General features: G+C 39.8%; 1 protein-coding gene across 1 annotated transcript in view; it reads left to right on the forward strand.

The window, feature by feature from the left end:
* Nucleotides 1-587: 587 nt before the first annotated feature.
* Mroh9 (maestro heat like repeat family member 9) overlaps nucleotides 588-18,416 on the forward strand; it is a 58,937-nt gene continuing 41,108 nt past the window's right edge. The window contains exons 1-7 of the mRNA XM_038348559.2: nucleotides 588-612; nucleotides 1,905-1,951; nucleotides 4,388-4,467; nucleotides 5,039-5,174; nucleotides 5,785-5,871; nucleotides 7,068-7,172; nucleotides 15,791-15,926. Coding sequence (XP_038204487.2) covers nucleotides 588-612; nucleotides 1,905-1,951; nucleotides 4,388-4,467; nucleotides 5,039-5,174; nucleotides 5,785-5,871; nucleotides 7,068-7,172; nucleotides 15,791-15,926 — 616 coding nt within the window. The remainder of the gene's footprint in view (nucleotides 613-1,904; nucleotides 1,952-4,387; nucleotides 4,468-5,038; nucleotides 5,175-5,784; nucleotides 5,872-7,067; nucleotides 7,173-15,790; nucleotides 15,927-18,416) is intronic.

Raw genomic sequence — 18,416 nt, forward strand, 5'->3', positions numbered from 1 at the left:
ATAATTAAGGGCAATGGTAAATTGTCTTCGAATTAATCTAAAGAGAGAGTATCCAAGTGGGCCCAACTTAACCTCACAAGCTCTGTAATTCTTGCTCTAGTCTGTTGGAAACAAGACAGTGTGGGAGGCCCATGTCATGGTGTTTATGATGGGGAATGGGAGATGGGTTCTAGGAGCTGAGCCACAGCCACCAGAGAATAAGGCACAGGCCTGATGGGCCCGAGCAGTGAGTTATACCAATAACCTAAGTGTGCTTGGAAGAGGATGCCCACCCAGCTTGATGAGACAGCAGTCCTGGCTCACACCATTGTGTCTGGGAAAGAGGGCCTCTGAGCAGAGGGCATGAAGAGCCCATGCTTAGTTTTGGACCCAGAGAAGCTGAAATGACTAAGGGTTGGTGTTCGTTAGGAAACTGAGTGTGCAGTGCTTGCAGACCTAAGCTGGAAATTAATGTACGCTTCACGTCTTATAACAATGTAGCTTCAAATGGACAGAGTAATACCAAACGAACAGAAAGGCCCAGCTTGTGTATTAATGCCCTGTTCTCTCTTGCAGCATCATTAGAAGATTCTAACTCACCTGGCAGCATGGTACAAGAAATTTCAAATACAAGTAAGGCTTTTGGACCTGAACTATTGGGACAGAGGAACTATTGGGATGGAGGGTCTGAACTATTGGGATACTGGTGTGTGTGTGTGTGTGTGTGTGTGTGTGTGTGTCTGTGTGTGTCTGTGTGTGGTGGGTAATGTGTATGTGTCTGTGTACGTGTGTGGTGTGAATGTGTGTATGGCTATATGTGTGTGTGGTATGTGTATATGTGTGTGTGTTTTCTATGTATGTCTCTGTGTGTGTGTGGTGTGTATGTATGTGTGGTATGTGTGTGGTGTGAATGTGTCTATCTCTGTGGTGTGTGTCTCTCTGAATGTGGGTATATGGTATATTTTATACGTGTTTGTGTATGCGGTATTTGTGTGTGTGTGTGTGTGTGTGTGTGTGTGTGTGTGTGTGTGTAAGATACAGACAGGGAGATTCAGATATTGAACCCTACCCATGAACACAGGCGATCTGCTCTTATTGCCCAATAAGATATTCATAGCACTTGCAGTTCAGTATATGATAGATATTTAGTATAAATTCCTTAAGAAGAGAAGTAATACAAGTTTTTTCTGATCATATGCAAAAGCTATAAGTGGACAACTTTAATATATATACATATCTATGTATATATATATATATAATGTTCTGATATATTGGGTGATATCTACACAGAAAACTATTTTCTGTTCACAATTTTAAGAAATCAACTACATATCTATTGCATTTATAATAGTCAACAAGAGTAGATCGAAGCATTATCAGGAAATGTTGCCACAATGAAAATTATCATGAATGTTTTCTTTTTATAAAAATTAATGCTGAGGGGCTGGAGAGATGGCTCAGAGGGCAAGAGCATTGCCTGCTCTTCCAAAGGTCCTGAGTTCAATTCCCAGCAACCACATGGTGGCTCACAACCATCTGCAGGCCTACACACAGACAGAATATTGTATACTTAATAAATAAATAAATAAATAAATAAATAAATATTTTAAAAAATTAATGCTGAGATTAGAATCATACTTTGGATTATAGGCTTCTGCACACCCTCTGTCTGGAATAAATGCCACTTAGTTATGACACATTGCTTTTCCATGTGACAATCTAGCATTTGCTAATTTCTGTTAAATGTTGCTCTGGAATACACATAATAGATTTATCTGTGGGGTGTGTGTAAGTGTATGTGTCTCTGCGTGTGCATCTGTATGTGTGTGGCCTTACCATCCAAGTCAGTACAACTTCAGTTTTAGAGATAAGATCTACAAGAGAATCACCCCAACCCTTATACACCCTCTCCTCTGTCTGCCTAGTGACTCGCCTCCAGATCCTGCAGTCCACTATGAAGTGGCACCATGTGGTATGTGATATTCTAGGACATTCCTTAGTGCATCAGAAGTCTCCTCCTCAGGGAAAACTCACACTCACTGTCTCTATTACAAATATGTTGAAATTAATACTTAACTTGCATAGGTAGATGAAGACAGCTTGGTGGGGGACTATCGCTTACGACATCCTCCACTATAGCATTATGTTTTCAATCACTCTCCTGCACATCTGGAAATGACCTTCAGCACCAATTCTAAAGGACCTAACCCTAGCCTACTGATTCTCCACCCACCACCACAGCCTGATGGCTCTCCAAGTCTCTGCACTCAGATACCGTTACTGTGGAAATCACCAAACAGCAGCCGCTCCTTCCCCACCTCACTTCACATGACATCATTTGTCTATTCAGGTGTCATTCTGCTTTGCATCTCTTTTTCTATTTATCTTCTATGATTTTTGTGCTAGGCCTTTGGACACTTTTCTTATCCTTCACTACTAGAGATCAGAGAATTAATTGTATATTCTTTGCTCTTTAAGTGTGTAAAACACCTGATGTATTAATGAGTATCCATCCATCAGCTATTTACAAAAAACATGGATTGAACTATTGAACTTTTAACAATCTCTAGCACCATTTTAGTACCAATATTTAAGTCAAAATTAGTACAAGGAACACCACCACAATAAAATGTGTAATCTTTCAGGAATGGGCCAGTATAGTTATTAAAACTTTTATGCATAGTTTCATTATGATCTTAGATAATTAAAATTAAAGGATTGGTGACAGTTGATGGATGAGTTTAATGTCGCTATGACATGAAATTATTCTCCAACATTCCAAACCCAAAGGGTGAAAAAAGAAAATTGTTGGCATTTCATACATCCGCTCATCCATTTGTTTATTCAAAAGCAGCTTTAAAGTACCTGCAGCATATCCAATATGACGCTGCAGCTTTGAGATGCAGCACAAAATGAAATTCAGAGACTAGTTTTAAATTGCTCAGAGTCCAACAGAGAAGTGATTTAAGTTACTGCTAAGAAATGTCAGTAACTTATAAAGAAGGTACAGCAGGTTCAACGAGACAGGTGCATGCTTGGAGGGCCCTTCCAATTTACCTGTGTTTAGAGAAGACTTAAATGGATGTTGTAGGACAGCAAATATCCAGTTGAAAGCAAAGTGCATCCCAGGAAGAATATGGAACACAGATATACAAGAAAGCAAAAAACACCACACGCCATAACACTTCCCTAAGGGAATGACTTTCTCATGAACAGGGATTTACCTGCTACTGCTACTTATACCACTTACTGGAGCAGAAGTGAGGACCAATGGGAGAGAGATAAGATATTTTGTCATGAATGAAAAAAGAAAGATAAAAGAAAGAAGCAGGCAAGGGAGGAATGGCGGGTAGGGGGAAGGAAGGAAAAATGTCCTCAATTTCAGAGGTACAGCCTCAGATTAGGAAGGAAGGAAGTGAGAGAAAGACAGACAGACAGACAGACAGACAGACAGACAGACAGATTGAGACAGAGGGAGTCACAGAGAGACAGAGCAACCTTCCCCATTCAAGCAACAACTTCAGCTAATACACAGGAAACACTGGAGCCATACTAGTTAGCATCTCCAAATGCTTAAAATCAGCAAACATTCACGCCTCATAACAGCCCTCTAGAGGAAGTGCTAAATTATTCCCACTTTGAAAAGAAGCAAAAATTGGCAGAAGGTGACTTTCCTGTGGTGACATAATTCTTAAGTGATAGAGCCAGTAAGAAAACTCCAAGTCTGGTGGCAGAGACAGTAGCCTAGTACCAAGGCTGTAGGCACTAAAAAACAAAACATTCTGAAATCTCAGTTTCACTTCATTGATTTTTTTGGGGGGAGGATGGTGTTTTCAGACCTCCTCCCTCATCACTTTGCAATGTGTTGATACCTTTACTCTTTTTTCCTCTGGGTTGCTTTGGTTAACTGGGGTCTAGTTTTCCAGTTTGGAAGGGAATCATTGCATATTCCTATTGAGATCTCTTTAATGACCATGTTTAGTGGTCACATGGTTATGTTAGATAGCTTTTCATGAAACGGCACTTGATCCTTGTTCTCTAGCGTGAATTTAGGTGGTCCTCAGTAAGACTGAACTTCAGTTACCTAGCTAACATTTCCATAGATTAACCCTATACCGAATAGATTGCTCTCAGCTTTTCAGTGGTATATAGACACACACCTGGTAAAGAGCATCCCAACAAAGATAGTCTGAAATATTATAAAAGCAGAATGGCTGGCTGTAAAAAGCTGCCAACACTGTGGCCTACTCACAGAACTTCTAGTTTTAATCCTATAAACTCTTACCATCTGATCTGCTTCTTCATTCTCTGTAAAAGGGAGACCTGACCATGGTGTTAGGAATATCACTGTTCTGTAATTCTTGATTCATTGGCTTTTGTTTTTTTGTTTTTTTCCTGTGGTCCTTAGGAGTTTGAAGCTGAAATACTAATGGATGCATACTCAGGCCTGTTAAGTGATCAATCCATTATCTTGGCCATGAACTCTAGGTATGTAAGCTATAATGATCCCTGATTTCACTAACTAAATATCTTGCAAGTGTTACAGATTTAAAACATAATAAACCCTTAATCGTTCTCCATTCATCGGTTTCAGCAAGCATTGTTTAACTTTTAGGGTCTCTCTTTGAGTTTCTGGATTGCATTGAAAATCAGATATTGTTTGGCTGATGGTGGACAGGTTTCTTTTGCAATCAACTTGAAGATGCACACAATACAAGAAATACTGACACGTGTAAGACATAGTATCACTGGCTAGGAAAATGTGGTAGGAATACTGTCCAATTATCTGAAGTACACTGTGGGATTTATGGATTTGGCTGGGCATGTAATCAGTCTATAACTTTATTTCTAGGTAAATAAATTCTGATTTCTAAAGAAGTGTATACCATATTTTCAAGGAGCATCATTTTTTATACTCGATGCACTATTGTTAAGAGAATATCAAAACCTACGTGTCACATAAAGGCCAAAACTGTACATTTCATGCTAAGAAAACTCCAGCCGAGTCAGGTTGCATTTGAAACCTCACTGACTCCATTATATTCCTCTTCCTTGTCAGTTTCGTTGATCCGCTGCTGCAATTTGAGTTGCAGTTGGGAATATTAGAGTTATCCTTCAGAAAGGTATTTTCCTTGCCAGATCTTAGCACAGTGCAAGCAATGCGGAGGAACTCCGAGGACACCGAGGACCTGGAGGTAGGCGCTTCCTTCCTTGTCTAATGATAAGACCTTGGCACATACCACAGCATGCTCGATGGCACACGCCTGTGGTTAGAATCTCCTGCTTGTGTTGTTGTTTGTCTTACTAACCCATATCCCTGACATCCTCATGATGATGAGGATTTAACAGATTGTGCAAGGTTTATAGGAACAGATGAGTGAAGATAGTTTGAGTTAATTGGTTTAGCAAGGCAAAGGAGCTTGTCAGAGAGTTCTGAAAGGCAGGATGCGGGCAGACACAGAAAAATGTAGATACAGAGAAGCCTAAGATCAAGATCAGCAACATTTGTGGGTTCTGTCTTGTCCACATTGCTACATGGTGCTTGTGAGCCATAAGCTGGAGCTGCAACTGATAGAAGATGCTAATGAGCAATGGAAGATGCTAATGAGCAATAGAAGATGCTAATGAGCAATAGAAGATGCTAGTGAGTCAGGTCTTAGCAGCAGAGCTGCCCCCTCCCCCTCTCCTCTCTCATCTTATATTTACAGAGGAAACTAGGGCGCTTAAATTGCAAAGCTATACATATTTGGTAAAATATTGTTTAAGGTTGGCTGGCTAATTGCACATTTCTGTTCTGTATTTCAGAATTTATATGAAAATATTTTCAACACGTATGAAGATACTCTTATTATTTTAGTGTCTAAAGATTTCTACAAGATACAGATCTTAAAGGTAAAAGGAAAGCAAATGGTTTTGTTACGATATAAACAGTCCAGCACATTCTGTTTATTTCTAATTGGCCATATCAGTCTCTCCATCTAGTATTGGGAGGCTGGAATTTTTTTTTTCTAGACTTTTGATGGTTTGAAATAACTCACAGAGTTACCCATTTCCTTTATTTGAGTTATTAAAAGATTAAATTTTAGGAAATGGTGTTAATGGCTGCTGAGAAGTCGTGTCTTCTGTGGAAGTATGTGGAAGTTGGGGGGTGGAAAGGAACAGTATCGATATAAGCTTGAGTCTAAACGACAATGGCGACTCTGTAGGGATACCTGTTTGCCTCCTGTCCTACCACTGCTGGAGCTAAGGACTGTGTCATAGTTTGATTTCTGTAGCTGTGATTAAACACCTTGACAAATACAGCTGAAGAGAGAACGGGGTTTATTTGACTTACAATTGAAAATTATAATCCACAATTGCAGAGAAGTCACCATGGCAGGAATTCAGACAGCAAAAAGGAATGATACCAGTTTGGTGTCTGCTTGCTAGGTTGCTTATGCTCAGCTAGCTAGCTTTCTTCATTTATATAGACCAGGACCACCCACCCAGGAAATAGTGCCACCACAGTGGGTTGGATCTTCCACTCTCCTGGCTATGACCCAAGCAGGTCAAGGTGTGGCTCCATCTACATCTCTGGGAGGTATGAACCATAAATCTTAGCGGTGTCCTCATGGCGGTAGTTCTGCAGACACACAGAACCCAAGATGTTGTCTCTAGAATATATAAATCAAGACACAGAATAGTTCTCAGGACAATTGCCATTTCTGGATCAGATGCAATTTCAATACTCTCTTAAAGGTGAAATACAAATACTATACTTTTAAAGGGAAAATATGAACTTAAACAAAGAGGTGACATAACATCATAGTCTTAAACAAGACATTTAATGACACCTGAAAGTTTGGATTATAGTGAATATTAGTAACTGTTGAATAAAATTAATAAAACACAAGCATGTCAATATAATAGTGAAAGCCATACAAGAGTTGAAGGGTTGGGGTCTTGGTGTAGATTTAGATAAAATGAGGTCAAATATTGACTAATAAATAGATGATGCTGCCTGCCTTGGTAAAGTTGGAAACTACAAAGATGAACCTTTCAAAAATGAAAATATTGTGGTTCTAAAACAGCCGCTATGTTTTCAACAGGAAATGGTCATGTGGATAAATCAGAATAAACAGCACCTGCAAGAACGAGCCATGATGGTCATCACCAGAGTGCTGACCTTTGCAGCCAAGAGAGTCAGGAAATATGTAAGTTACTGACTTCAGGAATGCTGTCAACTCGAGACTGAGTTTCTAGAGGGCTGTGTTGTAAGAGGCCGCTTGTTCATTTCCTGGCTGCCCAGACTCCCGAAATAATCACACAGAAATGATATTATTTAAATCACTGCTTGGCCAATTACTTAAGTGTAATGATAGCTAGCTCTTACATCTATATTAAGCCATTTCCAGTATTTTATATTTTAGCACGAGGGTTGTGGCATACTAGGAAAGTTCCAGCATGTCTGCCTCTGGTGGAAGCTCCATGGCTTCTTCTTTTACTCTGCCTCCTTTCTCCCAGCATTCAGTTTAGTTTTCTCCACCTACCTCTAGTCTACCCTATCATGGACTCAAGAAAGTTTATTAACCAATGGTATTCACAGCATACAGAGGGGAATTCCCACATCAGGGCTGTTTTATAGGCCTTTGGGCTTGAGATCACTGATCCTGGCTTAGTACCAACGGGCTGGTAGACAGGGCTATCTAGAAAGTGGCAACACACTATATAACTGTGACTCAGCTAAAGCAGTGTTTTTTTTTTTCAGTGATTGAGTAAACAGCATTTTACTTTATACATATACTATGAGCATGCTAAAACCCTAGATTTTTGCTCTCTAGACTCTTGACCCAGCGTTATCGGTAATGTCACATATTTCTTCCTGTTTTCTAAAGTATTTTTAGACTTTTATTTTAAACATATACAGGTAATTGTGGAGCTGGGGAGTGGAGGGGATCTTGGCAAATGACATGGCCTGTAGAGTAACAATCCACATAAGGCAGGAAGGAAATCTGGTTCAACACTAGTTAGTTAGTTAGTTAGTTGATGTTGGTTAAAATTTCTACAGTCTGACCCCAAGTAGTTACTGTAAACATATTTATGTATAGCATGATTTTGGGGGGGAAAGTTTCCTTGTGTAATACAATCCCTTGTGCACAAAACAATACAATTTTATCAAAACTCTTCTCAAAGTGCATGTCCTTTCTTCCAAGAAGATGGGTTCTAGAGCTAGGCTACCTGTGTTATCTAAAGGATCTTGTGTGGTCTTGATCACCAGATAGTGTAGAGGTCATTTAGGCTATTAGCCACCTCCAGTACTGGTTGTGGGAGTTAGGGGGTACCCCTAGCCATACAGATAATGCAAAGATCACCCAGACTATTAGCCACCTTCCTTCCTGCACATGGGAGCTTGTTATAACCTGGCCGTCCAGGTAGTGCAGATCACCAGGCTATTAACCATCTGGATTTCTGGTCTTCTGGATAGAAAAATAGGTTATGCATATATTTCTTGAAGGCATAAAACACCCTGGGTGTTATTTTTTAAAATTTTATTTATTATTTTTTAATATATGGGTGTTTTGCCTGCCTGTATGCCTACAGGCCAGAAGAGGGCATCAGATTCCATTATAGGTGGCTGTGAGCCACCATGTGGTTGCTGGGAATCGAACTCAGGACCTCTAGAAGAGTAGTCATGGGCTCTTAACCACTGAGCCACCTCTCCAGCCCCAGCTCCATGTGTTTAACATTCCTGGGTTTTGTTGTGCTATCTGTGAGCGCAAGGACCTTTGTGCTCCCAACAGCTAATCCTTGAGTTGTCTACTGTTGACCACACTAAAGTCTACACCTTCCCTTACTCTCCTCTTACTGCACTCTGTCCCTGTCAGTGTGATGTGCCCTGTCAAGCCACGTGTCCACTGCCTCATTTTGCTTTACCACGGTTGCCCTGTGTTTACTTACGGCTCTTCATCGGGCTTGTCAACACCGTGTCCCATTGATGTTTCAATACATGCAGCTTTATTTCACACTTCTAAATGCAATATGTGTCTCGTGGTTTCGGTTGGTTATGACTGATGTATCTGACTTTCTGGTTGATGATTATCAAGATGCATTTTGATTTTTCTACCTTAAATAAATGCATTCTGTGTAGGTCTGGATGTGTATCTGGACATGCTTAGTGAAGCAATTATTAGAAGAAAGACGTGAGTAGCTAAGGTTCATTAAAACGTGATTTGTATTCTCAGAGTGTCCTTTTTCCTCACAGCTGCTCAAACACTGGGATATTAACAGGCTTGGTTGTTGAATTTCACATGGAAATTGAAGAGATGTCCTAATTGTCAAGCTTTCTGCTTTGAATACCTCATTGTCCTCTTTCTCAGAAACCTCACAGTGTGGACATTTCCCTCTTGTGGATGCTTATCTCAGTATCTCCTTTTCTAGTTTACCCTCTAAGTCATTTCCAAATGGTCAAGGTACAATAACTAGATGTGAGTCTCTCGTAGGGTCGCAGTAGCTCTCAACCTAAAGGCTGATTGAAGTTAAAGAGATCTAATATCAACCTCGCTGAATCCGTCCTTCGTGTGTCTTTGCATATAAAACTTTTATATATGCTCTACTAATTGTTCATTTAATTATTTGAATGAGGCTTAGGATTAAGAAAAGCTCATCTCTCATTTATTTTCCGTGTTTCTAACACATGTTATCCACCCAGCAATCATTTGATGCCAGCTGTTTATCTGCGGTCTAGTCACAGGCTTCTCTCTGAATACATTGATAGATTCCCTTAAGCCACACCAGAGAGTAGGTCAGACATTTGGGAGTTGTCTCTTATGCGACCACTCCCTTTTCTCTCTCCGTTACTGCGGCATAGGACATGCTCCTTGGCTCGTGGGACACTTCAGGTATGAAAAGATGTAACCACACACATTCAGGTGTGAACCCAAAGCCGCACCTTGTTCCTTAACAACAGATTGGGCCAGTGCAAATGGGATAACCTAATAGTGAAATGGTCTGCAGTGGTCACAAAAGGCCACCAGGTGGCAGCACATCAGCATTTTTCAGAGAGTTGCTAGAGACCCAGCTGCTTACTTATGTTCCTGAGGACCTAAACCTCATTGAGCTAGCTTTCTTTTAAAAAGTCTTAGAAAAACGGTTAAATCAATAAAATTTTTATAAAAACATATCTAGAGCTATATTTATATTATATATTTATTTATAAAACATTTATGTTTTATAAATGTATTTATGTATTTATTATAAATTATATTGTTATGTATTATGTGTTATGTATTATGTATTATGTATTGTTATGTATTATTATAAATAAATATATAATATAGTTACATTCATTTAACAACATAATCCAAACTACTGTTAATAAATTAAAAGCTGAGCTTCTGACAGATCTAATCTGTCTGAGTATCTGGAACAAGTGTATTTGTCTTTTCTCTGATTATGTGTAACTATACACTCTGTGCTACGGTATTATCCAGGTACTACATGGAGACTTTTCCTCTATAAACCACCCTCGCCCAGGTAGACTACTGAAGAATTCTGAATACCACTTGTGTCTTGTTAAAATTACTTTTTAAAATGATGATTCCCCTCACATGACCATGTAGCCATTAAAGCAGAGAAGCACCCCTGCACTCCACGAATACTCTGTTTATTCAGTTAAAGGTGGTCGCTTTCTACAGGCAGAAACATATAAACTAGGAATGTCATATTGGGCCACTAATAAAAAAGGCTCCCATCTTCATTCCTTTGGCACATTTAAAGATGAATTCCAGGCAGTGGTGGCACATACCTTTAATCCCAAGACCCAGGAGGCAGAGGCAGGAAGATCTCTGAGTTCAAGGCCACCTGGTCTACAGAATAAGTTCCAAAATAGCCAGGAGACACAGAGACACAGGGAAACACTGTTATAAAACAAAACAAACAAACAAAAATTAGTTGGATGGTAGTGGTGCAAGCCTCTAGCCTTTGGGAAGCAGAGGCAGGTGGATCTCAGTGAATTCAAGGCCACTCTGGGTTACAAAGTGAGTTTCAGGACAGCCAAAACTATTACACAGAGAAACCCTGTCTTGAAAAACCAAAACGGGGGTGGGGAGGGGGACTGAAGAGACAGTTCAGGGGTAAAGGGCACTGACTGTTCCTCCAGAGGTCCTGAGTTCAATTCTCAGTACCCACATGGTGGTTCACAACCATCTACAGTGGGATCTCATGCCCTCTTCTGACACGAAGGCGTCCATGCAGATAGGGCTTTTACTGGTGAACTTCCAGAAGGCAGACCAAAGATAAGCAATACCCCTTATAGAGGAGCTCAGGGGTAGCAGCCATGGGCACTGGGATTGCACAGCTGTAAAAGGCACCAGGGGAGTCAGTTTTATAGTGTGCAGAGTCCACGGCTAGGTAAAGCATTGATAACGTTTTTTGTCCTGCATCTTGTATAAGGCCTCCTGGCGTTATGAATGCTAGCCAGCAGGAAGCAAGATTCCAGTTCACTCCTAACTTGATTTGTCCGTATCCTGCAACCAAAGCATGCAGTATCCTCAGCAAGACAGCAAGAGAGTCTTACATATCATTTACATTCTTAAACATGAGTAGATAATCGAAAGTTACCTGATATTTGAGAAAAAAACTATAACTAAAAGAGACAAATTAAGTCAAGAGAAAAAATTTCTATCAAAATATGTCATTCAAAGTCCAGATGGTGACTTATCTCCCCCAGAGGTGGTGAGGAGATGAATTAAAAAATAGTAATTAAATAATAATAATTGAAATGAGCATGACTCTGCAGTGAACTATTTTACTTAGTCACAGACCATATTTTAATAAATTTTAAATTTTAACACCAAACACTAAAACACTTGGAGTTGCTGAACATGATACAGCTGCTATGAACTTTACAGAGAGAGAGAGGGGAGAGAGAGAGAGAGAGAGAGAGAGAGAGAGAGAGAGAGAGAGAGAGAGAGAGAGAGAGAGAGAGGCAGTGTTCACATAAACACTGGTTTGAAAGAGTTCACTGTAGGAGAATTCAAAATAGCTAAGTAGAAGCAACCCAAAGCCACCAATTAATGAATGGATCAAAAAGATGTGACATGTCATACAATGGCATATCACTCAGCCAAAACTTCATACCAGTTGGAAACAACATCACACGCATGATCTCCTTTATGTAAGAGTCACAGTGGGGAAACCTATATACAGAAAGCAGACGTGTGGGTGCCAGAACCCATAAGGAAGGGACATGAGTAGCTTCTTTGAAGGCAAAGAATGACTATCTGCATGGAGACACTTGGAACTAGACGCTGATAGTTGCAAAGCATCATGAGTGACTTTCACGTCACTAAGTTACATACCTCACAATGGTTAAAAATGGCAAATCTTGTGTATGGCCATGATAAAAGATAGAAAAGTGTAGTTAGTAGAAGGAGGATGTTAGAAGCAGCAGAGGGGGAGTTGAGGAGAAATAGTGGCCCTCCACACTGTTTGTCATAAAATAGGTGATCAACACAATAGCTCTGCCACATGCAGCAGGAAATAAAAGCTTGAGCATTCGAGATGCCCCAGCGAGTGAAATACACTTGCTTTTCAAGCCTAGGACCTGGGTTCTATTCCCAGGACTGACACGTTAGAAAGGGAGAGCCAACTCCTACACATTATTTTCTGCCCTCCACACATGCTCTGTGACACACACACCCACGCATGCGCACGCGTGCGCGCACGCGCACGCACACACACACACACACACACACTCACATACACACAAAGATTTATTAAGAAGAAGGGAAGGAGTGACTCTACCAAAAGAATTGTTGTAGCTTAAAACAACATGTCTTTGAGTTAAATTGGGATTTATTGTATCGGGAATAAATAGACAAAATCTGTCCACTGGTGTTGGAAGTAGAAGTGGAAGCTGATCGTTAGATGCAGGTATAGCGTCCAGATGAAGCTGCTGAGATGCTTAGAAGGAGTTCCCTTTGACATCTAGCTCCTAAATCCATCATTGTGTCTAAGACAAGGAACTGAAGAAAGATGGGATCTGTAAATGTCTGCAATAAAAAGGGAGAGGGCAGAAATTTGATCACAAGTCCTTAACTTTAGTAGCAAAGCTACTTTTCTCCAGGCCTTTTCTTCTTTGGATAGATTTTCCACAAAAGTGGAGCATAGCCTGTTAAAGTTCTCAAAAAGTCTGAGTTTTGAAAACTGTGGTTGATGTCATCTGAAAGGACTGTGAGTAGTTCAGCAGTCGGCTTCCTCTTCCCTTGGCCAAATCTAATGCCTACCCTGCTAACAATCTAGACAGCCACACCTACCATGCTACAGAGAGAAACTGCCAATAGTTTTCTTTGTAAACTCAGAAGTTACATCCACAGGTTCGTGAGGAGGAATAACCAGACAGTATGAAAGGCAAGAACTGTAACGCGGTATACCCTTAAGAACTCTCCTGTAAGCAGTCTGCCCCCTGCTTCAGTGACCTAAGTTATGCAGTATTTATTTATCAGCTCCAACATAGAAAGAAATTTTCACCATCACCACTTCTTAGGCTCGTTACTCAGGAGTGGTCCTTAAGATCTTGCCAGTCCATAGAATTGAGAAAGTCGGCAGGCTGAACCAAACAGTGGGCCACCCAGGGGATGAGAGCACACCTCCCTAGAACTAGGTGGGTTACTCACTCACTCAGAGATTCTGGGTTGTAGGGCCCCTAAAATGGAATGTAGCAGGATAGTGTCACATCAAAGTGTGAGTGAAAAGAGTTTAAGGACACCCAAGGAAGAAAGAGCTCCATTTTGTCTTCCCTTCTCCCACTGAGGCCCCCCAGTTCAGTTATGGCCTTGGAACTCACAGGGACTCACAGTGACTTGGGGAGGACAGACGCAAAGGGGATGGCACAAAATGTGTAGAAAGAAATAGACCAGGTCTTGGCATCTTTCTAAAAGGTGCATTTGGAGTTTTAACTTCTTCCACGAACACCTGCAAGAGCAAACACCACAACCATCTACCCAGGACAATAATCTCTCATTTTGCTAACAAGAAATATCTTGACATCCATACCACTAGTGCACAAAACTACAAACTGATGAAGCACTTTATCTTTAAAAAACTATCTCCCACAAACTTGATAAATGGTATTCCTATCTTCGTAAAAACACACATCATCTCTACATGTTTCTGTAGTTGTCTTTACTCGAGGCAGACAAATTATTCAAGACAAAAATATAAATATCCAATTAGCTGATGAGTCAAAGAAACTGTAGGGAGGGATGGCACCAACCGTGACAACAGCTTGGGAAGGAAAAGCGTATGCTTTGAGGGTTTCGTTTTCTGTGAGCTCTTTTCAAAATCAATTTCTCTGGCAAGCGTCAACAAACTCTGAGAAGAAAACAGCTTCACCTTCTCCCCTAGAGTCAGTTAGAGCATTTTCCCATGGGAAAAGTGGAACTTTACAATTGTCTGAAGTTCTTCAAAACTTCAGAACTGAGCCGAACACCAACAGGAGATGCCTACAGGTCTCTGCCCATTGCTGTCTCCGTCCTCCAGCAAGCCGTTTGCTACCTACTGATTGCTACCTGGATTAGGAACTATAAACTGATGTTGAATTACAATTATCTCAAACAGCCCCTAGGAACCCCCAACACACACACACACACACACACACACACACACACACACACACACACACTGCCACTGTACCTACAGCACCTGTTACAAACACAGTTCCTGGTTTCATTTCACAGTGAAGGAAACTGAGTGTTGTAAGGAGGGCTGCCTATTAATTTTCCGGCTGCCCGGCAGCTCAGACCCAAAGTAATCACACAGAAACTGTGTATTAATTAAACCACTGCTTGGCCTATTGGCTCTAACTTCTTATCAGTTAGCGCTTACATTTTAATTTAACCCATTTCTAGTATTCTGCGTAACACCATGTGGCTGTGGCTTACCGGGTAAAGTTCTAACGTCTGTCCCCAGTGGGGCTATATTGCTTCTCTCTGATTCCACCTTCTCTCTCTCCCAGCATTCAGTTTAGTTTTCCCCACCTAGTTTTGTTCTACCCTATCAGGCCAAGCCAGTTTCTTTATTAACCAATGGTATTCACAGCATACATAGGGGAATCCCACATCAACTGAGCCTCAACAGCAGAGCCCTGTTGTACAGGGTTTTAAGACTCTAGAATAGCAGTTCTCTACCTACTTAAGGCTGCAGCCCTTTTATGCAGCTCCTTATGTGGTGGTGACCCCCAACTATGAAACTGTTTTCATTGTTACTTCATAACTGTAATTTTGCTGTTATGAATTGAAATGTAAATATCTGTGTTTTTCAATGGTCTTAGACAACTCCTGTGAAAGGGTTATTCATCCCCAAAGGGGTCAGGACTCAGAGCTTGAAAACTGCTGCTAACTGGTACCCTCCTACTTAAGAGGATTCATGAAGTAAGGAGATTGCTTGTTTGTCCCAGCTGTTCAGAACTGAAATAATCACACAGAAACTTTATTATTTAAATCACTGCTTGGCCCATTAGCTCTAGCTTCTTATTGCTAACTCTTACATGTTAAGTTAACCCATTTCTCTTAATCTGTGTATCACCATGTGGCTGTGGCTTACCAGGTAGTTTCCTATGGCTTCTCTCCGACTCTGCCCCCTTTCTCCTAGTATTCTGTTTAGTTTTCTCCATCTAGCTCTGTTCCCCTATAGCTCTGCTATAGGCCCAAAGCAGTTCCTTTAACCAATGATATCCACAGCATACACAGGGGAATCCTGCACCAGACTCATTACAAACTTTTAATGTTGACTATGCAAATCTAATGAACTTTCTCCTTTGCTATCCAATTAGCCAAGCATCGATGCCCCGTGTTTAGGTCTTCTGGTAGCAGAGCTCTCACTCCTGTGTTCCCACAAAAACCCCTCAGTCGCACAGCAAGCAACCATAGGGATGAATTACGTCCTCTACATCGGAATGTGTCAGAACTGTAAGTACGCCTTGCCATCTTTTTCTGTTACTAAAAACCTCCTCTAATTATTTGACTTTTTGAAGAAGCACCTGTACCTATGAGTTATGTGTAAATCTGTGGTCAAGATCTGTGACCTTACTGTCTAAAATATGGCTTTAAACATTACTTAAATCTTGTTGAGGAAATTTCGTAATTAAATAACTGGTACTTCAAGATCTTGGCAGCTTTAAGATCTATCTATACTTCTTGAGTTGATGTTGACCATTGATGGTGAAGGCAAGGACAACCGGTCAGGAAGAGAGAGGAAGAAGTTTTACAAATAAAGCATTTAGAAGAGGCATGTTTTCTAGCTAATGGCTGTAACAGAGAAAGATTCAAGGAGTGAGCAAAGGCTGTATTGAGTGCCAAACATGTATAAGCCATAATTCACAAGTCATGTGGAAAGGTTTTGTCGTATTAGGAAGAAAATCTATGCTTAGATTATGCTATTTGTCATTTAAGATTTTAAAACACAAGTTAATAGGGGGAGCTAGTTCCAGACACATAGGCTGCTCACCAGAACAAACCTGAAGCCTACTTCTAAGGATAAAAATGTTCCAGTAATCAACAAGTTAAATTTAAGAATCTCTGGCACCCAGTAAAAGCTGCAATGCAGCCGAGTGCAGTGGTGTTCATCTGTCATCTCAGCACTCAGGAAGTTTATGGAAGAGGACTTGACTTCAAAACCAGACTGGGCTATACAGTCAGATCTTGTCTTAAAGGAGAAACAAAGAAAAAAATCAGTCATGAAAAAAAAGTACAAGAAAGTAAAGCAACCCACTTTGAGGATAAAAACCAGTCAAAACTTATCAAAAACCACGTCGGATAATGGAAGAGTAGAGGGGACATCATTACAACTATATTTTACTTATTTAAAAACTTAAAGGAAAATGTCAACATGGTAAGCAGAGACACAGAAAATTTTGAAAAGACCCATAATGCTCCACTACTCAGGAAGCTGAGGCAGGAGGATCATGAATTTGATGTCACACTGGGTTGCATAAACAAAGGGGGAAGAAAAGAAAGAGAAGAGGTAGAGAGTGTGGGAAGGAAAAAGAAAGGGAGGAGAGAGAAATCCATGAACTCATACTGAATTTATACAGGACAACAGACTATGTGAAATGAAAAACACTTGGGAGAAATCAGCAGCAATTAGACACTGAAGAAAAAATGCTCCATGAGACTATGGCAATAGCAATTATCAATGGTTAAATAGAGAAATAAGAAAGACTGAACAATGACCAAATGTTATAAAGTTTATAGAAGTTACCATTTATAGACCTAAAAAGTTGAATAAAGTACAAAAATAAAAGGAAACACAATAAAGACACATTTTAATTAAATTATTTAGCATCAGAGATAAAGAGAAAATGCTAAATTAGAAACAAGAGGAAAGAAATATTTATTTATGTATATTAGATTGTTCATCAGAAACAATGGAAGTCTGAGGCAATTAAACACCAAAAGAAAAATTATCATCTTATTGTTCTCTTACCACCAAAAATACCCTTCAAAAGCAAATTCAGTAAAGATATTTTTCAGATATGCAAGCATTCTTTACCAGCAGGCCTGCATTTCAGGAAATATTGTAGGAACTTCATCAAGAAAACAAAGCCATAATGTGAAAACTTAGATTTTCACTAAAGGAATAAACTACTAGAAATTGAAACCATGTAAGTAAATATATAACATAACACAAATTATATGTTTTCTCTTATTTAAATCACTTTAAATGATAATTATTTAAGACAAGGATGGAAATAATATAAAAGCAAAGTGAATGTGAATAAATGAATTAAAGTTGGAAGTGGAGAAACATATGAATACTTTTTAAAGATTTTTCTACTATGCACAAAATCATGAAAAATCCTGTGAAAGTAAACTGTGTTGTGTTAAAATGTAGCATATAAAACTTAACACAGCAATTAAGATAATGTGTAGTTATATATAACTAACTAGAGTGGAAATAATCAATTCACAAAATATGTTTAATCCAAACAAAGTCCATAATATGTAGTATAAAAAGAAAGAAACAAGGTGAGAAAGACAGAAAACTCCAATATAATAAATAAAAATGTTCAAAAGACCCCAAAATAAAAGGTTGAGATTGTTGGATTAGACAAAAGCAAGATCCAACTGTATACTGTCTGCAAGAAAACTGTTTAAATAGGAAGACACAAACATTAGTTAGAACAGAACAAAAAATACTAATAGTAATCAAAAGAATATATGGGCTGGGCGGTGGTGGCACATGCCTTTAATCCCAGCTCTCGGGAGGCAGAGGCAAGTGGATCTCTGAGTTCGAGGCCAGCCTGGTCTACAAGAGCTAGTTCCAGGACAGGCTCTAGAAACTACAGGGAAACCCTGTCTCGAAAAAACCAAAAAAAAAAAGAATATATGGACTATAGCAATATAAAAGGATAAATTTCAGAGCAGAAAATGTTTCTGGGGAAAGAACTGTTTTATAAT

The sequence above is a fragment of the Arvicola amphibius genome, chromosome 12 (assembly GCF_903992535.2).
Source record: "Arvicola amphibius chromosome 12, mArvAmp1.2, whole genome shotgun sequence".
In the NCBI taxonomy this organism is placed as follows: domain Eukaryota; kingdom Metazoa; phylum Chordata; class Mammalia; order Rodentia; family Cricetidae; genus Arvicola; species Arvicola amphibius.